The 26,453-nt window shown below is 37.9% G+C and overlaps 4 protein-coding genes and 1 long non-coding RNA gene across 7 annotated transcripts; 4 read left to right on the top strand and 1 right to left on the bottom strand.

The window, feature by feature from the left end:
* Positions 1–9,195: 9,195 nt before the first annotated feature.
* On the top strand, positions 9,196–10,814 carry LOC144707857 (26S proteasome regulatory subunit 7A-like; the record flags this gene model as incomplete). Its single annotated transcript, XM_078581105.1, has 4 exons — positions 9,196–9,339; positions 9,874–9,955; positions 10,569–10,660; positions 10,737–10,814. Coding segments are annotated over exons 1-4 (342 nt in total), but the record flags the coding sequence as incomplete, so codon positions are not given.
* Positions 10,815–10,851: 37 nt separating this feature from the next.
* On the top strand, positions 10,852–13,925 carry LOC144707825 (26S proteasome regulatory subunit 7-like). Of its 3 annotated transcripts, none has more exons than XM_078581074.1 (7): positions 10,852–10,967; positions 11,804–11,948; positions 12,068–12,286; positions 12,361–12,542; positions 12,834–13,009; positions 13,435–13,573; positions 13,803–13,925. In XM_078581074.1, the coding sequence occupies exons 1-7, from the start codon at positions 10,867–10,869 to the stop codon at positions 13,810–13,812; spliced, it is 972 nt and encodes a 323-aa protein (XP_078437200.1). In that variant the 5' UTR covers positions 10,852–10,866; the 3' UTR covers positions 13,813–13,925. The 3 variants fall into 3 exon arrangements, with proteins under 3 accessions (XP_078437200.1, XP_078437199.1, XP_078437198.1); XM_078581073.1 differs by having other exon boundaries at positions 13,435–13,617; positions 13,803–13,924; XM_078581072.1 differs by lacking the exon at positions 13,803–13,925 and having other exon boundaries at positions 13,435–13,709.
* LOC144707827 (uncharacterized) lies at positions 11,696–12,154 on the bottom strand. Its single transcript, XR_013582557.1, has 2 exons — positions 12,021–12,154; positions 11,696–11,917 (listed from the first exon to the last, which is right to left on the bottom strand). It is a non-coding gene; the product is annotated as an uncharacterized LOC144707827 (long non-coding RNA).
* LOC144707824 (26S proteasome regulatory subunit 7A-like) lies at positions 13,809–17,979 on the top strand. The gene is made up of 10 exons (XM_078581070.1): positions 13,809–13,925; positions 14,290–14,371; positions 15,071–15,162; positions 15,221–15,298; positions 15,394–15,455; positions 15,684–15,828; positions 15,910–16,128; positions 16,210–16,391; positions 17,487–17,662; positions 17,747–17,979. The coding sequence occupies exons 1-10, from the start codon at positions 13,833–13,835 to the stop codon at positions 17,902–17,904; spliced, it is 1,287 nt and encodes a 428-aa protein (XP_078437196.1). The 5' UTR covers positions 13,809–13,832; the 3' UTR covers positions 17,905–17,979.
* A 99-nt stretch (positions 17,980–18,078) lies between these two features.
* LOC144707826 (heat stress transcription factor A-2b-like) lies at positions 18,079–20,446 on the top strand. The gene is made up of 3 exons (XM_078581075.1): positions 18,079–18,513; positions 19,462–20,095; positions 20,174–20,446. The coding sequence occupies exons 1-3, from the start codon at positions 18,241–18,243 to the stop codon at positions 20,191–20,193; spliced, it is 927 nt and encodes a 308-aa protein (XP_078437201.1). The 5' UTR covers positions 18,079–18,240; the 3' UTR covers positions 20,194–20,446.
* Positions 20,447–26,453: the final 6,007 nt, after the last annotated feature.

Below are 26,453 nucleotides of genomic sequence, written 5' to 3' on the forward strand. Positions count from 1 at the left end.
GGTGTGTTGAGACACTTAAGTGTGTAGGCTCTAGATGTATTTATGCAATCCTTAGTTCTTACTCCATCTTGATAAGATGGAGGAGATTTTTCAAGATTTTTAATTCAAATTTTTTTTTGATAAATCTCCTCCATCTTACCGAGCCTTGTTCTGATTCTGTTGTCATGTTGTCCTAATTACATTAGGAATGGAGGTGAGAAAAGAGGAGAAGGGAAAGGAATGATTTGGCGAGGGTGTATCATGTTTAGGACATCCCCTCTTTAGACTTGGTGAAATTTTTTTGACAATTTGCTTATCTTTAAGTATATCTTCTCACTTCCAAAACGTCATTTTGGGGTGACCCTCTAGACCCATGCATGCGTCTAGTTAAAGACTCTAGTGACCCAATAACCTTTATTGACCTTTTAAATCAATTTCTATATCATTTAGACTAATTAATGATATATTAATTTAATTGAGTTTATTGGTTGAGTCTCAACCTTATGAGGCGTTATGTTCCACGTGGTGTTCTATAAGATACAAGGAAGTGTATTCACTCACTCCTGAAATTTTTTATCATTGATTATTGGGTATGTATAGTCCCTCATCCGCTTAGCATTCCAAGGATGACTTAGGTTATGATCAATTATCAATCATTAGATCTAGTATTTGTCATAGTTAAAAATTCATTGGAAAACTATTCTGTAATATTCTACTACCTTGATCAAGGACTTTATCACATCATTTTCCTTGAGCTATCTCATCTTATACAAAAGGTGGATAATACTAACTTGACTAATCTTATTCATGAACATGTAGTTGCACATGAACTACAATTATTTAGAATTTTATCATTAGGATCTTATAAGTCATAGTCAGAGTACGACCGTCTATCGACAATACATCTTTGATGTCTCATCTCCCTAGAGTGATTGGACGTGCGTTGATTAAATATTGTTACTAATCCCTCCTAGACATGGGTCAATGTAAGGATAATGTGCAACTTTAGGGGCGGTTAAAACAAGACTTTCAGTGAAATTTGCGTACGACCTTCACTTTGTCCCATTTATGGATGATGAAGGCCTCTTCATTATACTCTAGCATTGCCTCTAGGGGCTCTTTCCTTTTGGTTTGATGGAGCTAAGCTAGGTTTGGACGGTGTCAAAAATTATGCAAGAAAGAACAAATTTGTGCCTTGTGTGTGCTGTACTACCTTTAAACAATAAATGTCTCCCTTAAGCAACCTTTTTTACATAGTTTGGTGGGTACTAAAGTAAGCCTAAGCATCAGTTGTATCTTTACCTCTATATAATTCTTAGGCCAATTGCCCCTTCATTCTACCCCAATGAGATTCTTGCCAAATCTGAGCTTGCTATTTTGACTAATGGGCTGAGTGAATAAGTCAACTTCAAAGTGGATCTGCTGTCCAAACAGTGTGTTATGAGCACAAACCAAAATCCAAGAACACCTATAAAATTTGTATTGAAAGTGATTATAAAAGTGGGAATTTTTTTTAGTAGGACAGAGAACATATAGTTGTTCCATGCAAGTTGGAGATTGTTATAAAATGTATGAAATGCTTGATAGATGAAGACTATAATTAGTTGAATCAATTGTTCCTCCCATATGGTTAGTAATACCACTTCATGGCTGACATATCATCTACCTAGTGCTTGTACCCCTCTCTGCTAAGGTTGGGTTTAATAGGATCAAGAAATTTAGTGGCAACCACCAAAATGATATAATATTTAATTGTGGAAATGCCATGTAAGAGGCAGCCTTCAGAATCAGTACATATCAATTGCCAAATCCACATATCATCGTCATTACAACCATACAAATGATCATTAAAAAAGTGTGAACCATTTTTTAAGCATTATAAAGTTGATGAATCTCACCAAAGAATTAGATCGTCACGCTATGATAATTCCATACGAGATCAGTATTGAGAAGCATGTTCCCACCACTCCAAAAATGACACATAGGATGAAGTAAAATTTATCTATATCCTTTTGTTTTGTCGACAACAGCCATCAAACTAAATTTTTATGAAAGTTTCATTTCACAACCTTCCCTATGACTAAGAAAAATTAAGTTCATACGGTTATTGCTTAGGCACAACCCTATAGTTAGAATGGGAGATTACCTTTGAAACACTTTATAGTAGGTCGTCTCCAGGCATTAAGGTTATGCAAGAAAGTAGTTTGTATTATCACATACAAACCGTGGTGTGAATGAATCAAGTTGACAGCTTAGTATAATAGCATTTAAGGATTTGTACGGATCAATTTAATGAACTCTTTCTATTATAGAACACTCATTAAATGTCATTAGTGTCTCCACACTAATGGCCACGAGATCGACCATACTCATCATATTAGTGATATTCTAATTGGATACTTTGATGTACTTCTTGACTATCCTTTGAATGAGAATAACTAGAGCACATACTGAAAAATAAGTAAAATGTCATATTATAATATCATCATAATTCACTAAGTCCGATCATGTATTCATGTATTTCATTTTATGTATCACACATGCGCTATAATTAATACATTAATAAACAATGAATGAGACTTTTCAAAAACAATTGAACATTGAATGACATGTGGAATGTGTGGTTGGATTTCCAGCCATATACATTTATATCAAGACTTAATTACCTCCTTTGCACCTTCTACTTTACTCAATGTTACTTGGTTCTTTTACATGTTGGTCATTTGGCCCATCCATTAAGCTAAGTCCATCGATGATTCATTAACTTATAAATTAGATATAGTGAATTAATTAATTTTTCCAATAAATACTTCATTGGGATTGTGAGGTCATAAACATAAAGGATACATAAGCATAGAGGAACACATGAAAGAGGTTTATTGGATGTTTACAAATGTACTATAAGAATAGGGATTAGTTAAACCACCACAATTTGCATGCTAATTCCATCTTCCATCTTTTATGTAAAATTCAAGTTTAAGTATAAAAGAAGATCACATCTTTCTAAGAAACAGCCCTTGGGAGTTTTCCTAGGATTCTGCATTCCTTCTTGATTTTTTTTAGAATTGTCACTATCTCTCGAAGAGTAGAAAAGTGGATTGGCATACCCAATAATGTATTGATTCATGTAGAGGCCCTGATCTGTTTGGCTCTAAGAGACTCATTAACTCAATGAATCATTTCTGGATTCAACACCACATAAGTCTCCTTATTGTGGATCAAGTCTTACTTGATCTATTATGCCAGCTCATGCGTGCTAGATGATCCTTAGTTTGTGCAGGTCAGGTCTGACCTGGCTGCCATATTACACAACCTAATAAAGGGATAACCTAGATAATTGACTGAACATGTGGCAGGGAAAGACGGATGGCAAGATGCCACGTAACATGAAGCATGGATGGGAAGTATGATCCAGCTGTGTGGGGCACATTTACTTTTGTAACCTTAAACTTCAATTAAAACTCTAAGATTTAAGAAATCCACATGACTTCAAGGATTCAAGTAGGATTAGGCTCTGAAATCAATAAACTAATAAACAAAACTCAGTAAAAAGTTCGAAATTTATTATTTCAAACTTTAATAATTAATAATTTATGTGCTAACCAAGAATTAACTGAAATTAAGCAAGTTTCAAAACATGTTGCATTGACTTAAGTGGATGTTATCAAATACCCCTCAACTTAATCATCATTGCTGCTTTTTGAATGGGCATTAATTTTTATTCATTCATACACAATATATGATTGAGAGTGAAGCTTTATAAATATCAATCATATATCAATAGTTGATGCTTCCATAAAAATTTAGACACCTGCTGCATATGATATGAAAGTCAACCCATTCTAGCTTGGAAAGAGTTAATGAAGATGACAAAGTGAATCTACTTCTCTCTTTATATTATGTTATGGATAAAAGTGACCTCTCAATTTGGATAGGTGGGCCTCACATCTCTTTAGAAAAACACATTCTCTCTCACTGGGTCTCTACTTGGTGCTTGATGCCTCCACTATCTCTACTCTCAAGTGGTTAGGCAATAAATAATTTTCTCTTCTAAGTCTGCACCAAAAGTCATTGAAATGAGTTTCCAGGTATACACTTAGAGGTCGTACTTAAGGGTTAAGATAAAAGTCAAGGATAATTGGCCCAAAATAAGGGTAGAAGGTAAGATGAAGGAGGACAGGTGTAGATATAAAGAATACACATTTCTGCAGCTCAAAGAGACAATTTCAACCAATCAATTGTTTTGAATATGATTTTGTGTACGATCATTAGATCATTATTTTGTTGAGCCACGATCCACATTGCAGGATGAGATTGATGCAATAGAACAAATGAATCTCAATTTACATTTAAAAAAAAATCAAATATCTGGAAGACTTTATGTCCTGATCAATTATCAAAATCATTTCAAAATGTGCCCGTCACATAAGAGCTTCTGTCATGCCATGGTTCATATAAAAAATAGCACAATACTTTGTCTAAAAAATCACCTAGAAAACAGAAAGAGTTTGTTATAATTTTTAACCAATTATGTTTCCAACCTCAGTATCTGTAGTGCTAGAGACAAGGCTATCCCCAGGTATGCCCAAAGCCACTTGTCACTATTACCCTTTAAAGGCTATACCAGGTATGCCCAGGTATGCCCAAAGGGAGGATATCTACCCTTGTCACTATTGTTAGCACCATCCCTAGGTGCAGGAGAATCACAAATGTCATGCTACTTTAAAGGGTAATATCATTTATTTATGTATTTATTTTCACAAAAATGATCAGAAATGCTTTGTTCCCTAAGAGAATCCTCTAACAGATCATTCTTCTCCCAAAATCTACATAATATATTTGATACACCTTTTAGCGCTTCATATCTTCTGTATTTTCTTGTCATAATATGTTTAAGCCACGCAATGTATTATGACTAATTACACAGGCTGAAAAATCTAAAAATATATATCTACTCAGGCCCACAAAGCTTAAATATATATTTTGATTTTTATTTTATCTTGTTAGTGTTTTTTTCCCAATATTTTAAGTTGTCTTTTTAAGGGTTATATAAATATCGTAACATTAAAGGATTGTCATTGAGTTATTATATTTTTCTCAAAAACCTGTTTGCCCCCTCTGAGTGTTCTCCTTCTTAGAGAGTGCTCCATTGCTTATGGACTCAAGAACAACTACCTTGTGGAATCTGGGTAGAAGAGGAGAGTAATATGGATTCAAGAGTTTGTTTATTAAAGTTTTGTTTCTCCATTGTTCCTACGCTAAGGCTGCATCATAAGGATTGAAGGAACAAAGAACTGATTGAAGACTCATGAAGAGAATGCACCACTAAATATGTTATACACATAACGATGAGCTAGGGGGTCTCAACCATTTTAGATTCATGTCCTGATCTTTCTGTTGGGTACTATTCTTTGGTTCAACCATGGAAAACATAGTTTCCTTGATGCGGAAGCGTGTCATTGATTCTTAATCGATCTAAGAAAGCATACATCATTTGTAACTTATGGGGAACTTGTTACACCCTTGACCTGCTCTCGTTGAGATCATTCTAAAGCTGTTCACGTGTCCGTCCTCTGACAGTGTCCATGCGATCACTTGGCGCTTGGATCTCCACCTCTTCTTCTTCAACTCTTCTTGAAAATCTTGAAGATCTTCTCACCATGATGATAATCTCCTTTAAGTCCATGATTAGAGGCTCTAACTCATAGTCAAAATGGTGTCTCAAGTCAATGGATCACTTATTGACGTTTAGGTATAATACCATTCAGGGATTTTTGCAGATCAATTCAGTGAACTCTTTCTCCAAAGAGCGCCCACTATCTTTCCTTAGAGACGCCACACTAATAGCCACATGTTCAGGTATACTTATCATATAATCAAGATTAGTTAGTGTTATTCTATCCGGATAATTCGTTATCTGTCTTGACTATCCATCGAATATAAATATTTAGAATACATATTTAAAGACTAGGGATCATTGTATTATGATATCATCATATTTCCCTATAACATTGCACATATTCATTGACTTCATTATAAACATCACATCAAAATAATAATGACTGTAAATATTTTAGTAAATAAACTTAAATAGACATGGTGGTGTGATTGGCTTGACGGCCACATAATATCCATCAGAAAGAGTTCATTGGATTGATCCGTACAAATCCCTTAATTGTATTATACCAAACTATCAATCAGGTTAATTCACATCACGGTTGTGTAAGTGGTCCTTAGATATGAGACACCAAGGACATTTTGTGGACGGACGGTTGTACTTTGACTATGACCTACGAGTCTCTTATCATGGGATTATAAATAGTCTTAGTTTAGATGTATCAAGAAGTTCACGAAGACGATTGAGTAGTTAAGATGGGAATGTACACCCTTGGTATAAGAGGTGATAGTCAAAGAAGATGATACAATGAATACCTTGGCAAGGTAGTGAAATATTTGAGAACAGTTCTCCGATGATTTCCAAACACATCAGTACTACCTTGGATGACCGATTACGATTTTATAGTTGACAATACCCTAAGTCCTCCTAGGAGAGTCAAGTGGATGAGGGACTAGGTTTCATGGAACTAGTGAATTTATTATTATTATTATTGATTCTCATATATATCATTAGTGTAGTAATACTACAAAAGGAACTATATAGCTAAGCCTATTAAAACTTTCATTTAATTATTTTATTATGATGACACGTGTTCATATGTTTATGGATGAAATTATGAATATCATGACATAAGTTGATTTATGATTGTATTGGTTACTACAATTCTAACTGTAATTTTATTTATTCCTTGAGATATTTTGCTGAAAAGCATTATGATAATATCATGACGTTATGATTATAATTTTATAAAATATCTTAGAGTGATAATTTTATGCAAAAGAAGTCTATCATTTACAAATAATGGATTCAATTAATTCTATTTAGTTGCAACTGCTAGCTCTTCACTACCAAAGAGGGCCAGTTTGACATATTCCTAGAAAGGCTAGCGTATAAATTTTTGTAGGGGATATTCAAGGTAACTATGGGATTTAAATTTTTACTACTCGATGCGCATGCTTTCTTTTGATTTAAGGTGAATACAGAAATTAAGGAGAATATATGAGGCATTACTGAGAGGCAAGCAATGATTAAGTTTGAGTGTTTGATAGTCACAAATAATATGTTATTTTTAATTTTAATTTAATCTATGCATGGTCATTAAATAAAGTCATGATAAATTCATGTTATTTTTAAAAAACCAGAAAAATAAAGTGCTCCAAAGTTTTCAAAGAAATAAAAAAATTATATTTTCTGACTTATAAAATCACTTCTTTATTAAATTATAAAATTACTTTTGCATTTTAATAATGAAGTTTTATTTTTTACTCAAATTTATTGTATTTTTAAATAATTTATACCATTGAATTAATAAAGAAGTGATTTTATAAGTCAGAAAATATAATTTTTTGATTTCTTTGAAAAATTTGGAGCACTTTTATTTTTCTGGTTTTCTAAAAATTATGTGCTATTCCAGAAACCCACCATTTGGAGCACAAATGAGATAAAAAATGGTGCAGTCAAGTATGGGACAATAAACTTCGAATATAAATATCTAATCATCTATGAGAAGTTTTTGGCAAAACTTGGAAGTGTTGCATTGTCTCTATCCTCTTTATTCACCATACGTTAGAAAATAAATATAAGTAGAACTCCTATATTTATAAAGAAGGTACCTTTGTTTTTCTTCACTAATTTCCCCAATTTGGTTCTTGGATTTCTTAAAAGTTAATTTGAATTTCATACATTTAATATTTTTTCTGAAAAATTTTACCTGCAATTCATGCCCAAATATCTACTAAAAATGGAGATAAATTGCAGAATACAATAGGATTAGATCAAATCTGGATAAGACAAGTTCAAAATTTTAAAGGAGAAAAATAGAATGTGAAATTGAAGGATAATACGAAAGAAACTTTTCGTGAAAATTTAGGAAGAGAAATGATACATAGAGAATTGGGTTCTGGAACACTCTAGTTCTGAATCTAGGGAGAGGAATCAGGAAAATTGATCAAGAGAGAGAAATTGAAAAAAAATTGGTGAACATTTCTGCCGATTTAAAACAGATCTTGAATCTAAGATATGGATGGATATAAGATAAAATATAAATTATTTTTATGGTTTTTCACCTTGATCTTGAATTCAATGTAGTCCTACGAGTAGGCGTACATTTCCCCCATGCATCAGCATTTTGGGGGCGTTAAAGTAGGATCTAAAGAACAAGAAGAAATATACATTTTGAACCTATAGAAGGTGCAAAAAGAGAAACCTACTCTCAATATTAGGGTTTAGTCAGATAGTTGGATATTAAAATATCATGATTACAAATTGGGTTAATGTCCTCAGTTGGATGAATTTCATTTCTCCTTCAGGTGTCACTAGCTGGTTTCAGTTCTGTGATCTGATTTGCCGGTGGGTTTGTCCTCATATTTCTGCCACTCAACTGACTAAGGTGGCAGGTCATGTGAATGGAGTACAAGAAGATGAGGAAAAGTATAAGTGCTTAAGTCATAATGGCATATGTTGAATTATGGGGTGTCACACAAGACTTCCCCTCTCTTGTATCTAATCAAAATGGGCCATACGTACAAAAAATAAGTTTTTTAATATTTACAATGCACGTTTGAAGGCTAATGATCATGTATTATTATCACATCATAATACACTAACTCATTACACGTATTCATGGATTTCATTATAAAGATCACATATGTATAAAATGAAATTAATATTTCATTCAATGAGCTTAAATAAACATGGTGGTGTGGTTAGCTTGACGGTTACATAATATCCATCGACGAAATAATAAGCGGATTGCAATAGACATTTCGTTATAGCCCCATTCAAGGTAGACTTGTCTCTGTTGAATCTTTGCCCACCTTCTCTTCAACCCTATGTTTTATATCACGGAGTACTTTATCAAAAATGCCCCTCTATTACCCATCATTCACAGAAAGACCATCTAACGTGAATCCAGCGATTAGAATTTGGGCTAGGCCAAAACTGTAATTGGGCTGAGGTTAGTCTGTTTTGGCCCAATTAAAGCTGGACTAGTTTGTTTTGTTTTTTTTTTTGGAATTCAAAAAAACGTTGGACTGGTTTGTTATTTCTGTTAGGATTTTCCCGCCTTTTTTCACGTCGAGGCAGCGATCTCTCTCGAACTCCGAGCCTATAAACATGAACAATCGGTTGTAATTTTGAAATTTTCGAGAAAGATGCAGAGACCAGAGGAGATGACGTCCGACGAGGAGGAAATGGATGATCTGCCGCTCGATGATGACGACTTGGCAATCCTGAAAAACTACGTGCGATTCGAAATTCTTTTCTGATGTCAATTCCATGTTCAGATTTTTGTTTCTGGCGTTGTTTTGAGCTGCCTCATGATTTTAATTTTTTTTCTGGAGCTATCAGATCTACGCCTAATCGTTTTTTGGTTTAAATATTGTTGTCTTCTGGTGTTCATTCCGTGCTTTAATTTCAGTTGATTGCATTGTTATGGTCTGGCTCATCCTTTCTAGTTTCAATTTATCTGCAGAAACCTTTTCTATCCATTTTCTGTGCGATCGCCTCTGCCCTGATGGTTTTTGTCTTCTGCTTTTCATTCCGTGTTTAGATTTTTGGTTTATTGCATTGTCATGACCTTGCTCATCCTTTTTATTTGTTCTGTGAAAAAATCATATTTGTGCCTTTCCTCTGCGATCCCAGTTTTACACATTTCAAAGAGTTCGGTGAAGTTTACTGTCCCTATTAGTTTGATTAGCTGGTGGAAGAGTCATTTTCTTCTATAAAGCTGGTTTTAAAATACTGCAGCTCTTCAACTGACTGTTTTTAGTTTCCAGGGCGTTTCACCTTATGAGATTGATATCAAGGCATCGGAGAGGGAAATCAAGAAACTTTTGAAGAATATCAACGCTCTCTGTGGTTTGGCTTCGAATCATAAGTTTACTGTGACGAGTTTAATTAAGGAGTTATAATATTTTTTGATAGAGAAATCAAGGAAAATCTTTAATTAAAAGCTGTCATTTTTTCAAACAAAAATGTACGCAGTTTACAGTTTTTCTTTGAAGCTACGAGATGAATCATTTTATCTTTATCTGTTATTAAGAAAAACGAAATATTTCCATCAACCGCCACTTTTTCTGCATCGAAATGACATATCGTCATCTACATTTCATGATGTAGAGAGAATGAAACATTGCACGTCTCCTGCTCACTAAGTAATCGGTAGAAATTCGTCGTTGAAGTCTGGAAACGAATCTTTATTTTTCTCGTTTGGAGAAAGGAAAGATTTCCATTTAACTTCCCTTTTTTCTGCGACCGAATGATAGATCATCATATTCCTTTCATTATATTAATCATCGAAACAAAAAACTGCTATTACCGGGTAACTAGATTTTTTGAAAATGCTACTATCAGCGCGGAAATTTCTTATTTATTCCATATTTTTCCATTCAGAATTCGATTTTAACCTTGAATGATAAAGTTTCTTGTCACCGGAGTGTCAAATGCATTCAGAAATATAATTTTCCCGCAGGAATAAAGGAATCAGAGACCGGTTTGGCACCCGCCCACAGGTGGAATTTCAATAGCGACATACGCATGTTGCATCGAGAGCAACCTCTTATGGTAATTTATATCATCGTTTTCTCTGAAACTCGAAAAAATAAATTAATTCCAAAAACCAAATATCGCCCAATACAAGGTCGCAAGATGCACTCAAATAATCAATCCCAACACAGACGAAGCCAAGTACGTGGTCCATACGAATCAATTCGGGAAGGCAAGAACATGTTTTACCCATCTCACCCATTCCATAACTCTGTCATCGCAATATGCTTGGGAAAAATCTATCTTTCTTTGATTTATTTCAGTTTGTTGTCGGCTTAGGAAACAAAGTTTCACCAACTGACATTGAAGAGGGCATGCGTGTGGGGTAACTCTCTCTCTCTCTCTACTTTTGGAAAACGTTTGGTAATCTGGAAATCCTATTACTTTCTCTGTTCTCTACTATCTCTCGAAAACTCTCCCAAACTCACTCCGCGTCCCTTTCAATCTTTGGGAAAAGTTTTGTAATCTGGAAATCTCTTTAATTTTCATAACTGTTTTTCTGAATTTTGATCGATTTTTTTACTTCTATCTTTGGGAAAAGTTTTGTAATCTGGAAATCTCTTTATTATTCATAACTGTTTTTCTGAATTTTGATCGATCTCTTCTCTTCTATCTCTCTGTCTTTCTCCTCAGTATCTTGAAGAAACTTGTGACGCGTGAAAATCTCTTTATTTCTCTCACACCGGATCGCTGAAATTCTTATGAATCTCAGCTCGCTACTCTCACTCTCTTTCTTTCTCCCCAATCTTTGATAGAAATTTTGTACATCCTGCCTTTTTTCATTCATCTCGATCTCTATTCTCTACTCTCTCTCTCTCTCTATTTATCTTTTTCTTCCTTCTTTCAAAGAAGTTCCTGTGGAAATTTTTTTATTGGACCTCTGTTTTAATTATCTTTCTCTGTTCTCTACTTTCTCTCTATATCTCATCTCCACTCTCTCAGAATCTTCAAAAGAATTCTTTGCATACCGGAATAACTTTTCGATCTCCCGGAATAACTTCGATCAATTTATCTCTCTGCCTTTTCTTTCTCGCTTTGTATCTTTTAGAGAAGTTCTGTAAGCCGGAAAATTTCTTCATCTTTCATTCTTCCTTTTTGCATTTTTCATTTTTCATTTCGTCTAGATTACTGACAAGTTCATCAAATTTTCTTGTTTAACAGAATCGACAAGTACACGTACCAAATCCAAATTTCGCTGCCCCCAAAAATCGACCCCAACGTCACGATGATGACAGTGGAGGAGCTTCCCGATGCCACTTACGACGACATCGGGGGCTGCAGAGATCAGATCGACAGCATGAGAGAAGTAAGAATCTTCAATCTTCATCATACAAAAATAAAATAAAAATTCTTGATCCTCAAAATAAGAATAACAAACCATCGTGATCTATTAAAAGAAGCTTGATCGTTTTAGAATTTCTTCAGGTGGTTGAGCTCCCGCTGCTACACCCGGAGAAGTTTGTGAAGCTCGGAATTGACCCTCCAAAGGGGGTGCTCTGCTACGGCCCGCCGGGCACGGGCAAAACCCTTCTCGCCAGGGCCGTCGCGAACAGAACCGACGCCTGCTTCATCCGCGTAATCGGAAGCGAGCTCGTGCAGAAATACGTCGGAGAAGGCGCTCGCATGGTCCGCGAGATTTTCCAGGTTCTCCCCCATGAATTTAAACCAGAAAAATCTTTTCTTTTTGTTTTGGTTTGTGTTCGGATTCGGTTGATCAGTTGGCGAGATCGAAGAAGGCCTGCATCTTGTTCTTCGACGAGATCGACGCGATCGGCGGGGCGCGCTTCTACGAATTCAACCGCGACGACAACGAGGTCCAGCGCACCATGCTCGAGATCATCAACCAACTCGATGGATTCGACGCTCGTGGTAACATCAAGGTCCTCATGGCCACCAACAGGTCTGATTAATCTCCCAATATCTCCGATTCGCTCATTGTTTGATTTCCAATTTCGTCAAATGTCTTCAAAGCATGGATAATCGTACTTTTCTGAGAATTTCTGTACCTTCTTCTTTGCACCGAAGATCAGGTTTCTCCTCGCGTTTTCGAAATTTCTTCAAATGATTTCCCCAAAACTTGATGACAATTCGATCTTACCGTATCCTCTTCGTTGAATCGAAGTATCTTCATAGAATTGTAGATCAAAATTTCTACACAACCGATTCAAAAAACTGAATCTTCCGATTTCAGGCCGGATACGCTTGATCCCGCGCTGCTCCGACCCGGTCGCCTGGATCGTAAGGTCGAATTCGGCCTGCCAGATTTGCTAGGGCGCATTCATATATTCAAAATCCACACCAGAACCATGCGTTGCGAGAGCCGTATCCGTTTCGAGCTCCTCGCTCGCCTCTGCCCTAATGCCTCAGGTACCTTTTTCTCTTTGATCATTACGAACTAAAGACAAGGTTTAGATAAACGCATATCATTGTTCAACTTTGTTCCAGACCTAATTTTAAGCAAGGTTTTGATGGTAGCTAAATACTTAGATTCTTTAACGAAGTTCTAACCTGAGCTTTATATAAGGTTTAGATCCTGGACCAGACCAGGACCATCAAACCCTAATCATTGTTAAACCTGGGAATTAACACTGGTCAGTTTTTTTAATGAGAATTAACAATTTCAGTCCGGTTTTTTAATAAACCCATGTAACAATAAAATAACAAAAAATCCATAGAGAACCCATAAAACGTGTAACACACACAATGATCCATATACAGTACAAATGCACAAAAAATCCGTAAAAACAGTATAAACTCTTAAAAAGCGTATAATTTATCTGGATGTACTGCAGGTGCCGATATTCGCAGCGTATGCTGTGAGGCTGGGATGCTCGCGATCCGAGCGCGAAGGAAGGTCGTCACCGAGAAGGACTTCATCGCAGCCGTCGAAAAGGTCATCAAGGGCTACCAGCGCTTCAGCGCTAACTCCAGGTACATGGCCTACAACTGATGGGTCGATCTCCTTTTCTACCATGGTAAGTCTTCTTCTACAAATCTCTCTCGGAACTATATAATAAAACCAATAAAATTTGGGCTAAGACGGAATCCCGTCACAACCCATAATAAACGGAGTTCCTTTTGGGCTGAGCCCACTTAGAAGTCTCCTTTCCCGCCGCCTCTGGTCGGCCAAGTGATCTCTCTCGAATCTATAAATGGAAAGAATAATGTGAGAGCTCGAAGCATCGAGAAGATGGCGCCGGTGGCAGAAGCAGAAGGTTCTGCGGAGTGCGAGAAGAATCCCCCGCCGCTTGACGAGGACGACATCGCGCTTCTCCAAGTCTACGTTCGTATCTTCCTCTCTCTCCTTTTTCCGTCGAATTTCTCTTCTGATGTTCATCTCGTTTCGAGACTTCAGTTCCCCTCGTGGTTATGAATCGGATGATCGGTTTCGTTTTTTCTCTACGATCGCTTTGTCGCCGTAATAATCTTATTGTTTTGAGGAAGGATGAAAGGATTTGGTTTGTTGCATGAAGTATTTTCATTTTTATTTCTTGAGGGATCTCCTGCCTCTAGTACCATGTTATAGTTGGGGATGTATCCTCTAAAAAAAATCTAATTCTTGTTTAGGTTTTTTTTATTTTACATTTATGTCTGTCTCTGACTGTCATTCAAAAAAAATGTCTGTCTCTGACTGGTATAATTGTCAGGGGTTGCATCCGTACTCGAAGAAAATAAAGAAGACAGAGAAAGAGATCAAGGAGATTGCGAAGAAAGTCAACGATCTCTGCGGTTTGACTTCAAAACTAGTCTTGGACAGTAACTGATCTGATTAAATCAATGAATCGTTACTTTTATTTGCTGAAAACTCTAGGAAATTATCCTGATAAAAAATTTCTGTAATAAAGATTTGCAACTTTCTCTGATAATTTTTGTTCGAAGACAGTTCATGTAAAATGATCTTTGTAAAAAGCTTACTTGGCAGTTAACACTTGGGGCACACCCCTATGTTTTTTATGAGACGCGAATTTTTCATCAAGCTTTTATTTCAACTGTAACTAAATTGCACATCATCCTAAAACTTCTATGGATCGGGAAAATGAGTTACCTTTGATCGGTCCTCTGTTTTTGCATGAGATCTGAAGATTCATTATGACATCACGACAGCTTTCTTGGCAAGTTTACTTCTTTGGTTGAAAGACTACATGTTTCCAACATATTTGATAGGATGATTAATGTATCTTGAACCGACGTTCTTAATCTCTAATAACAGGGTGGCCTAACCATCCAATGGTTATTCCATCCGCATTGTCCATTGAGGCCCTCGGATTATTACCAATATAATCATAAAAAGCTAATTTCTCAGTAATATTAGACCCAGCTACGGATAAACTCAGATTTTCGGCTAATCCAGTTCTAGTCTTCGATATAATTCTTGGGCTTTTTAGTTCATAATTTTTAAATACATCCTCAGATAATGACTATCCGCAGGAATTAAGGAATCAGACACCGGTTTGGCACCACCGAGCCAGTGGGATTTAGTTGCAGACAAGCAGATGATGCAAGAAGAGCAGCCTCTTCAGGTTATACTACTTGACATCTCTGGAACTCGACAACCTTAATTGAATCCAAGACACTCAGGTTGCAAGGTGCACTAAGATAATCAATCCCGACACAGACGACACCAAGTACATGATCAATATAAAGCAAATCGCAAAGGCAAGAACCCAGTTTAACAATATCTGCTATTTTATGGTACTGTTGGCGTTCACAATATCTGCTATTTTATGGTTCTTTCCTTTACTCCATTTCAGTTCGTTGTCGGCTTAGGGGACAAAGTCTCGCCTACGGACATTGAAGAAGGCATGCGTGTGGGGTAACTCTCTCTTCCTCTCTCTCTATCTTATCTCTCTCTGTACTCTCTGTATCTCTCTCTCTTTCTCTTTCTCTCTCTTATCTCTTTTTATGCTTTCTTCTCTCGCTGTCATCAATTCATATTTCTTAGAACCAAAGCTTTTAAAAATCTATTTGAACTACAATTTTGTACCTTGGAAGAAGATCAAGAACTGTAATTGCTTAATCTCTAATTTTCTGGGTTAAACAGGGTAGACCGTAACAAGTACCAGATCCAAATTCCCCTGCCCCCGAGGATCGACCCCAGCGTGACAATGATGACCGTCGAGGAGAAGCCCGACATCACCTATAACGACGTCGGCGGCTGCAAAGATCAGATCGAAAAGATGAGAGAAGTAAGACTCTCCATCCTCAAAAAAAAAAAAAAAAAAAGAAGAAAAAAACAACAATTAAGAAAACAAAATGCTGTTCATCAGGTAGTCGAGCTCCCTCTGCTACACCCGGAGAAGTTTGTGAAGCTAGGAATCGACCCTCCAAAGGGGGTGCTCTGCTACGGAGCGCCAGGCACGGGGAAAACGCTCCTTGCGAGGGCCGTCGCGAACAGAACCGACGCCTGCTTCATCCGCGTAATCGGCAGCGAGCTCGTGCAGAAATACGTCGGAGAAGGCGCTCGCATGGTTCGCGAGCTTTTCCAGGTTCTCCCCCTTGAATTTACATCCAAAAAAAGTGTTTTTCTTTTTCGATTTTTTTGTTTATTGGCTGGATCGGTGGATCAGATGGCGAGATTGAAGAGGGCTTGCATCGTGTTCTTCGACGAGATCGACGCGATCGGTGGCGCGCGGTTCGAGGACGGCGCCGGCGGCGACAACGAGGTCCAGCGCACCATGCTCGAGATCGTCAACCAGCTCGACGGCTTCGACGCTCGCGGGAACATCAAAGTCCTCATGGCCACCAACAGGTCAGTAATTCTACAAGTCATACTCCATTTTCGCTGAATTAATTAACGGGATTTCCGAAGTCGGGTATCCAAGTTTTTTCCTTAATCATTACTTTCCAACGAGGTCGATTTCTAATCAGTTCTTCATCACTGGTTTCTGGTTTAAAAAACCATTTTCAACTAAGTCGATTCTGAACTTCTTCAAGTTTGAATTTCCTTCCCAGAGTCAAATAACTTGAATAACGAACTGATCCGTGGACCCCACCTGTTATTACCTGTAATCTTTGATTTTCGACTGGTTTCCTACTCTGAACTGCATCGAAGAAAGTAAATTACTTAAATGTTGAATTGCCTTACCTGAATCAAATAACTGAAATATCCACGTCGTTCCGCAGACCGTTACTCTTATTTTATGTAATCTTCGGTTTTCAGCTGATTTCCTGCGTAGCTGTGCAGATTGAAGATAGGAAAGTGTGATTTAGTTTCATCGAAATCCTAGAACCATGTTTCTGAAGTTTCTTCGCTTAATCGAGGAATAGCATTTCCGGTTTTTCATCATTACATTTTTTTTTTTTGAACAATTTCATCATTACATTTTCCCTCCGGATATCTGAATTTTCTCCGGTCGACAAGGGAACAAGTTCCCTTAGCCGAATCTAGGAACCGATTTCTAAATTTCCTTCCTGATATCGTAACTTAAGAGTGTCGGGAATTCTGACTGATTTCGGCCGATTTCCGACTTCAATAATGTGGAGCAGAAGACAAAAATTCTTGATTTCCTGTCACAAAATCCAAATTCAAAAAATCGCAATATTTCGCAATTTCTCCATAGTCCAAATCCATGAATTTCCTACTCTCCTCCGCGGAACTGACGATTTTTATTTCCGAATTTCCTTATCAGGATCCATCTCCAAGTTTTGCTTCAAGAATTAAATAAATCGAAAACTCACAGATTCTCCCCTCACAGACGGAATAACTATTCAGAAAATTCAAGAATTCCAACTCCCCTCCACAGAACTGATGAATTTTAATTCTGAATTTCCTTCCAGTTTCCCTTCAAGAATTAAACAATTGAACATGCAATTCATCAACTTTTTTCTACAATCTCGATCGCAGACCGGACACGCTAGATCCGGCACTACTTCGTCCCGGCCGGCTAGACCGCAAGGTGGAATTCGGCCTCCCAGACCTCGAAGGCCGTACTCAGATCTTCAAGATCCACTCAAGAACCATGAGCTGCGAGCGCGGCATCCGCTTCGAACTCCTCGCCCGCCTCTGCCCCAACTCCACAGGTCTCAACCAAAACTTAAACTAATCCCCACGAAAATAAATCCAAAAAAAAAGGAAAAAAATTACAGAAAATAATTTCTCCGCAGGGGCGGACATCCGCAGCGTCTGCACGGAGGCGGGCATGTTCGCCATCCGAGCGCGCCGAAAGAGCGTCTCCGAGAAAGACTTCATCGCAGCCGTCGATAAGGTCATCAAGGGCTACCAGCGCTTCAGCGCCACCCCCAAGTACATGGTCTACAACTGAAGCCTCACCAGGTACCCCTCCCCCCCCGACCTTCTGTACCATATAATAAATTAATAAAACGAGGGGTTTTAATCCTGACCGTCGATTCCGATCCCGCGCCCCGATGCCCGACACCTGACCCGCCCGCGTGGCCCGTCCTGGGCTCTACTTATTTCCTCATCATAAACCTCGGGGCTGGCTGCGCTCGTTCATAGCTTCGAGAAGTTCCCCTTTTCTTCTCTTTTTTCCGTCAATCGATTTTCTTGCGCGACAAGTCTGAAGTCTTTCGTTTCCTCGGGATTTTGTCCTTTCGCCATGGCTTGAGGCTGTGCCCGAGGTTTTATTCGTCTCTCGCACATGAATTTCCCTTACCCGGTGAAAGAGGAGTACGCGGGGGTCGGGTCGTCCGCGCCGCGGCCGATCGAGGGGCTTCACGAGCTCGGGCCGCCTCCGTTTCTGACGAAGACCTTCGACATGGTGGAGGACCCCGCGACTGATTCAATCGTCTCGTGGAGCGCCTCCGGCACTAGTTTCGTCGTCTGGGACCCGCACGCCTTCTCCATGACCTTGCTGCCCAAGCACTTCAAGCACTGCAACTTCTCCAGCTTCGTTAGGCAGCTCAACACTTACGTGAGTCGCTTTTCCTCTCCCCCTTTTATAAAAAAATGTCTATTTTTTCATTCGCTTGCTAAACTCTTGTTAATTTCTTCCCTTTAACACTGTAGCGTCTCTAGTTCTTCGGAGAATGTTACATCTAGGTTTTCCAAATCTGTGAATTCTAACCGACGGCAACCATTAGGGGTCAATTATACATAAAAATTCCCGAATTTCTCAACGTTATTGTGGCTTCGTTTTGGTTAGTATTATTTATTGTTATTATCATGCAAGACCTGTCATGAAAAACTTGCAAAGTTTGACATCCCAATCTTGGTTTCATGCTGAATTAGATTTCGGGTTCTAGAGGACAATGAAGAGTAGTCATCGTCTTCGCCCTTCATCGGTGGTCGGTTGCGAAGAGGCTTAGCTTCATCGTCAACATTTGTCAGGTGGATGTTGACGAGGGCAAAGCTGGTTAATTAATTAGAACAATCTTCATCTCGAGTCTCTCAGATGAGGATGACGTCTCATCATTTGTGGGTACCACAAGTCCTCTGTCCCAGATTCCCTCACTGCAAGGAAATCTGTTCAACAGTTCCACCAAATCATTTTTATAAGCGGATCATATTCTTGGGCACCGTGAATGATGTTAATGACAATGACGAGGTCGTCACCGTCATTGATACTAAGCTTGAATGCTGATAACATTGATGTTTGGTTGTGGATTAAAATGATGGTGATGAATCCATCATCGTCCTCTAATCCTCATTGTAATAAACATTAGAGTAGTATTATCACTGATATTATCTAATTTCTCGTGGTTCAGGGGAAAAGGGACCCGGGGGTCGGGCATGTACTATGTCACGATCACATATGTTAATAATATTTCTGGGTTGACCACCGTGTTCCGGGTGGTCTTCCCTCTTTTAATTCAAAAAAAATATATAACTTCTCGTGGTTGCCATGTTCAAAATTTTGCAGGGTTTTCGGAAGGTGGACGCAGACAGATGGGAATTTGCTAATCAGGGTTTCCTCAGAGGCGAGAAGCATCTCCTCAAGGGCATAAAGAGGAGAAAGCCGCCGGCTCACCCTCCTCACCACCACCCCCAGGTGGGTCCTACCTATCTCGAGGTGGGCCAGTTCGGGCTGGACGGCGAAATCGAAAGACTGAAGAGAGATAAGAACGTCTTAATGTCGGAGCTCGTCAAGCTAAGGCAGGAGAACCACAGCACCAGAACCTACCTCCAGGCCATGGAAGAGCGGATCCAAGGCACAGAGCAGAAGCAGCAACAGATGATGACGTTCTTGGCGAGGGCGATCCAGAACCCGGCGTTTATCCAGCAGTTGGTGCAGCAAAAGGAGAGGAGAATGGAAATCGAGGAGGCTATCAACAAGAAGAGGCGGCGGCCGATAGACCAGACGCCGTGCGGAGGATCATACGCGGAGCCCAATTTCTACGGCCCGGATGTCGCCGAGATCGACTACCTCGTGCACGACACAGATCATGACGAGGGCGACGAAGCGGAGGACCATCGGGAGCCTTCTTCCGTTGGGAAGGAGCTGAATGATGATTTTTGGGATGAACTGCTGAACAAAGGCATCGTTGACGAGTCTGGTAGATAACTCTTTTTTAATTTAATTTTTTTTTTTTTAAATTTGATTCTGATGAGCTTTATATTGAACCTGGTCGCAGGAAATGCTGGAATCACTTGATCTCGCCCAGGCGACATTGTATATCCTTCATGTCTTCTCTGAAGCTTTCACTTTCCTCCGTGGAGAGCGAGAAAACTGTGGTTAGTTCTCATCTCTCTTCTCTCTCTTGAAGGACGTAGCTGTACAGCGACATTGCACAGATTTACAGTATTCTCCATGCCTGTCGTTTTGCTGTCCGGTTGTTTATTTACAGTATTCTTCATGATTTTTATCTTAAACACGAGGATAATAATAAGGGATTCCTTTGTTGATCTATGTATGTCTCGCTCTCGTCTCTCTCGTCCCTCATTTCTCTATGCTCTCCCTTAGTAAAAGGGGTTGCGAAATAATCTGATCGGATCGGATCGGGTCCAATCATATCATGATTACCCCTCTGATAATGGGCTTGAAACCTTCAGGGTAATTTTTGAATTGTTTGATTGCTCTGAGCGATCTGGTCACAATCCTTACTACCCTGTGGGCGCTCTCTCTTTCTCTTTGCTGTTTCTTCTTTTTTTCGCCCTTCTCTTATCTCTCTCTTGTTGCTTTCACTGTTTTACAACTCTGAAACTGAAGATGATGTGACTGATATGTTCTTTCCCATGAAATCCGAATTTCCCTTCACTGGTCAAAACACTGGAAAATTGAGTGTACAAAACACTGTTAATTAACTGGTGGGCCTGCTTAATTTTTTTTTTTTTGTTTTGAAGAAAATAAGGAAGACCATTCAAGGTCATCAACCTGAGTGTGCCTGCTTTATGCCCTGATAAATCTTTACAATTCTTCAAAAGCTCATTTCACCGCACAATGCAGAAGCTTTTCATTCATTTGTTTTTTCCAAGACAAGCCGAATTTAGCCAAGAAAGATCCTGGGCAATTTTATGGATACACAAGAGTGAATCTAATCAAAGTTCATCCGGTGAGAATTTCAGATCAGTATAATTCCTGGCTCAGTCAAAACACTCTATTTTCTCCCGGTTCAATCTTACTGAAATTTCTCCTTTTTTCATCTCAGTTTGTTCGACTTAATATAATCACTAAATATTCATGTCAGTAATAATCCTCTCTAAATATTCAGTATAATTTTCTCCAAATTTCTCTTCTCATTCAGTAATGTCTGAAATTAATTATCTCCCTAATTCGCTTAAAGTCAACGTCATGCTATCCTTAAATATTCATGTCAGTTTCTCACATACATCATGGCTTCCTCGAATTTCAATATATCAAACAATTTCATGCATGTTCTACTAGGCAATTCAATTACTTAAAACCGTTCAAACAAATATCTAGATTTATATCGTAATTAAGACTTTTTATTGTATTGATGACATGATGGCGCTGACTGCTTGTCAGTTTAATAATATTTATGCCCATTGTTCTTAGACATAATTCAATAGTGGCGCTTTCACCGTCCTGCATTTTACTAGACGAGAAATAGATGTGGTGCTCCTCTAGAAATTTAACATGGTCTATTGAATCATAAAATATTTTGAGATCTTGGTCAATATTGAAAAAATCTTTAATTTTAATTGAAATGTGACGACATATATCAATGACCGAATCTTAATATCAAATAGCAATGTTTTGATTAGATGGCATCACAGTAAAAACTGATTATCATCACAAGGGTGTATATATTAAAGTCAGGTTCAAATCGATGTCTTTATTAATTATTGCCCTCAATGATTTGAGTGGCAATAGATACTGAGAATATGCCAGTGTACAGTGAATAAGGTCATTGGATCTTTATTAATTAAATTCAAATTCACATTATATATTTAGTGGTCTCCTGCATTTTATTAATAAAACATGAAGTCATTTTGCTTGCAAGAAAATTATACAAGCTAATGCACGTCTCAAATAAATGGCAATATGATAAATTAATTTTAATTGCATTGTTTATTCCTGTTTGACCTTTTAGATGTATATAAATTAAGACTTGATCAGTCAGTTTTGAAAAAGGTTAAGATGATTTTAGGAGAAGGAATTAAAAGAGGTAAAAATATAGGTTTCAGAAAAGGCCTTAAAACAAGGTTACGATTCTGTTGATGGGGACAGTCGCAGAAGGATACCGGACGGATGAAGAGCAGCCGTGTTGGGAATCGTCTAATCGTCTTGCCAGAGTAAGCAACGACAGATACATGACAGAAGTCCTTGTTGCGCCACAGGTTGATAATCACGCCAGTAGAATATGAAAATTCACAGAAACATTCTGTTGACGGGGAGCGAGCAATTGACCAGCGTGTGTAGTAGTATTTAGAATCAGGGAAGGATAGTTACTGTACCACTCTGACAATTGTGGAGGAAGCGAAAATAGAAACCAATGCTGATGGAGGGGGGGCGGTCTTTGGTGACGGTTGATAAGATAAACACAAACAGGTGACTGGCAGTCGACCGACTGGGCAGAGTTGAACAGGGACTGATGAGATGGGGAAAGGGGAGGTCAACGACTGTATGAAGCCCAATTGGGCCACCTTTTCAGGGAAAAGCCTATTGGGCTTCTTCTTAAAAGGGATCTTTAGGGGGAGAAGAAGCCCAATATGGATTTCCTCCCCCTAAAGATGGCAACTAATCGTAATTAAAAATAAAACACATGCAGGAGGGCTCTCCCGACAATCCAAAGACGATGAAAAAGAATAGAACACAAAGACAGCACGAAAAACTCCAAGACGATGTGAATGCCGCTTCAAACCTGATAGTGGAAGTGCCGGTTCTTCATCTCGACTCAGGCTCAACGTAGGGGCGGGCGACGAATCTGGAGGCGATCCTGGATGGTCCTCCATCATCGAGGATTAAACCATGGCAATTTGAAAAGGAGTTTTACTCGAGGATCGATTTACATAATTTTTATCTGCCATTTCAACATGAAGAAGTAGAGAATCCCAAGCACCATGACATTCATGCAGAAGACACCGAAGAAGATTTCCAAGACTCCGATTAACAACTTCAGTTTGACCTTCGGATTGAGGGTGAAAAGCAGATGTAAAATTGAATTTGTTGCCCATGTGATGCCACAACATTTTCCAAAAATAATTGATGAATTCAACATCATGATCAGAAACAATGGTTATAGGAGTACCATGGAGACGGAAAATTTCATCAAGGAAAATATAAACGATGTGTGTGACATCCCAAGTTTTACGACATGCAAGAAAATGGACCTTTTTTGAGAAACGATGGACTATAAAAAAAATAAAATCAAAATTTCTTGGAGTTTTCAGGGAGTCCCATAACAAAGTCCATGCTAATATTTTCCCATGGTTCTGTTGGAATGGGTAGAGGCGTATATGACCCGGTATTTTGTTTAACAACTATACCAAGAACACAAATACGACATTGAGACACGAATGTCATTAAAGACCAGGCCAGTAAAATTGTTGATCTACTTATGGTTTTATGTTTGTCAAAATGTCCAGAAAGGCCTCCTTGATTTATTTCCCAAATGATAAAATCTCGCATGGATGTTTTTGGGATACACAACTTGTTCCCTCTGAAAAGATAACCATCAATATAATGATAATCCGGGTAGGTTGCTGGAGGGCTGTCTAGGACTTGAGCATATATTTCAATAAAATCATGATATTATTTATAACGTTATTTAACACTTTTAAAACCAGGGACTTGACTATTAAGAATAGATAATAGTTGGGCATTTCTACTTAGGGCATCGGCAACTTTGTTTTCTACTTGCTGCTTGTGTTTGATGACACAATTGTAAGTTTGGATGTATTCTAACGATTTTCTGTGCCTCGCATTGAATTTCTTTTGGGAATTCAAATATTAAAGATCCTCATGGTCAGAGTATAGGACAAATTCTTGTGACAAAAGATAGTGATGCCAATGTTTAAAGACTTGAACGAGTGCATAGAGTTCGTTGTCATAAGTGGAATACTTAAGTTTAGCATCATTTAATTTCTCATTATTGAAGGCAATATGATACTTTATTGACTCAAGACACCACCAATACCAATTCTATATGCATCACAAGAAATCTCAAATTTGAAAAATAGGGTAATTTAAGGATTGGAGCTTGGGTCATCTTGATTTGATGGTTTCAAAGAATCTTTGGGTATCATCTGATGAGACAAATTTCCTTTCCGTAAATAATTTTTAATTGGAGCCATAATTGAGATAAAGTACCTAATGAATCGTCTATAAAAGGTGGCTAAGACATGAAAGCTTCTAATGTCATGAATGTTGCCAGGGGTTCACTATTCTAAAATTGATTTGATCTTTTTGAGATTAAAAGAAAAATCTTGAGAAGAAAAAATGAATCCTAAGAAGGCGACATGACGCTGATAGAATAAACACTTCTTAAGATTAGCATACAACTGGTGAGATTTTAATGTGTGACTTGCCAGCCTCAAGTGAGAATCATGTTTCTCTATATCCTTGGCATAAATTAAAATATCATCAAAGTGGACATCCACAAACTCTCCCAGATATTCTTTAAAGCTATGGGTAAACATGGTTGTTCTGTTCTTTTTAAGAGAATTGGTGCAAATTGTTCGTTTTGTTCGGTTTTCCGAACATAACAAAAACGAATTCAAACAGAACATCACACAGACCCGTGTACGGTTCTTTTGTTCACTTTGTGCGAATTTTGTTCTAGTTCTGTGCGAATGTGCGAATTTTGTTCGTTTTTGAAAAAAAAGAACAGAACAAAGAACAAGGCCTGGTGTGGTTCTTTTGTGCAAATTTTTTTTTTGTTTTAAATGAACAGAAAAGAACAAAGAACAAGGCCTTATGCGGTTCTTTTGTGAGATTCTTTTGTTCGTTTAAAAACAAACAGAACAGAATGACCATGTCTAGCTATGGGTCATGATCCTTATGAATGTACCAGGTACATTTGACAATCTAAATGACATAACTAACCTTTCGTAAAGACCATCCTTATTTTTAAAAGCAGTTTTCCATTCATCTCCTTCACGAATCCTTACTTGGTGATACCCACTTCTCATGTCAATCTTAGAAAATATTTAGCACCAGGTAGGATATAAATCATGTAATTTAGTTGAGGAATGGGAAATCTATACACATTCTTCAAAATCCATCTTTTTTGAAATGAGTGATCTCAGAATGACACAAGGACGTAGACTCCCACATTTAAAGCCTTTATCGATAAGTTCTTGAATTTGTCGTTGTAATTCTTTATGTTCGCAAGGACTCATTCAATTATGCGGTAAATTTGGAAGGGATGAGCTTGGGATAAGATCATTGGGTAGTTGGATATTTAGAAGTGGGGGAAGATTATTGAGTAGTTCATCTAAGAAAATTTCCTTAATTGTTGGATGCTAGGAAGCTTGGAATATTCTTTTTCACTCAAGTTTTTAATGAGTGGATAATAACAGTAATACTAAGAAAATATAAAGGGAAATGTTTCTTATTTCTTTTCTAATGACATGATTAGAGGTTAAATGGAGGGAAGGAGTAGTAGGGTGATTCATAGCTGTTGATTTAATTCAAATATTTCTCTCTCCTAGTCCTCGTCAAGGCTGTCACATCATTTGGTTAGGGTTTTGTCTAGTTTGAGCCTTAAATGCAATTATTGGTTGAGATTCTGCCTCATCATTTGTGGTCGTTGGCTCTCATCTTGGGGCGTGTCACCTTGTGAAAAATATAAAGAAGGAATAATAATAGTCTCTAATTTAAATATTTTATTAATTAACTAGCTTACAACTGATGTGGCGGCACATCAGCATGCGCCACATCAGCTATTGCCCTTTTTAATCCAATGGAAGTATGACATGTGTGGGCCATGTGTACACCTGGGTACATGTGGCGCTTGAAAAGTCAACAGGTGCATTTAATGTTTTTCCATTCCAAGGAGAGAGAAGGAAAAAAACTCCTCAGTTTATAAATTTATTTATGCCTTGGTTTACCCAGGCATTTATTGCAAACAAACGTGTTATTTTTTTTTGATTGGTCCACATCACCTGCTCCAGAAAAAGCCAAAGATAATTCCTAAAGCATTAAATGCAATTATGGCATTGTTAATCCCGATGCCATAGCTGCTTAGCTAAATTATTGGCTGACACCAATCACTAAGTGGATTAGTTATTGGCTGACATGAATCACAAAGAGGATTAGTGATTGGCCGTTGCCAATCATTATTGTTAACCCTGATTTGTCATCGTTCAATGAATAGAATGGCAACACCTGGCATCCCAAAAAAAAAGATTTAAAACAAGTTCTAAAATTATGTTTCATACAATAAAGGGAAAAAATACAAATAAATATATGTTTCGACTTAGAAAAACCACATCTGTACGAATTGAATG

Source organism: Wolffia australiana, chromosome 9 (assembly GCF_029677425.1).
Source record: "Wolffia australiana isolate 7733 chromosome 9, ASM2967742v1".
NCBI lineage: Eukaryota > Viridiplantae > Streptophyta > Magnoliopsida > Alismatales > Araceae > Wolffia > Wolffia australiana.

What these genes read in the sequence shown, in the direction of transcription:
- LOC144707825 (XM_078581073.1), top strand. Translation starts at nt 10,867, where the DNA reads ATGCTTGGGAAAAATCTATCTTTCTTTGATTTATTTCAGTTTGTTGTC. An exon ending in TGGTCCGCGAGATTTTCCAG is followed by an intron (nt 12,287 to 12,360) that starts GTTCTCCCCCAT and finishes TCGGTTGATCAG; the next exon opens with TTGGCGAGATCGAAGAAGGC. An exon ending in GTCCTCATGGCCACCAACAG is followed by an intron (nt 12,543 to 12,833) that starts GTCTGATTAATC and finishes TTCCGATTTCAG; the next exon opens with GCCGGATACGCTTGATCCCG.
- LOC144707824 (XM_078581070.1), top strand. Translation starts at nt 13,833, where the DNA reads ATGGCGCCGGTGGCAGAAGCAGAAGGTTCTGCGGAGTGCGAGAAGAAT. An exon ending in TGGTTCGCGAGCTTTTCCAG is followed by an intron (nt 16,129 to 16,209) that starts GTTCTCCCCCTT and finishes TCGGTGGATCAG; the next exon opens with ATGGCGAGATTGAAGAGGGC. An exon ending in CCTCTGCCCCAACTCCACAG is followed by an intron (nt 17,663 to 17,746) that starts GTCTCAACCAAA and finishes ATTTCTCCGCAG; the next exon opens with GGGCGGACATCCGCAGCGTC.
- LOC144707826 (XM_078581075.1), top strand. Translation starts at nt 18,241, where the DNA reads ATGAATTTCCCTTACCCGGTGAAAGAGGAGTACGCGGGGGTCGGGTCG. An exon ending in TTAGGCAGCTCAACACTTAC is followed by an intron (nt 18,514 to 19,461) that starts GTGAGTCGCTTT and finishes AAAATTTTGCAG; the next exon opens with GGTTTTCGGAAGGTGGACGC. An exon ending in AGGCATCGTTGACGAGTCTG is followed by an intron (nt 20,096 to 20,173) that starts GTAGATAACTCT and finishes ACCTGGTCGCAG; the next exon opens with GAAATGCTGGAATCACTTGA.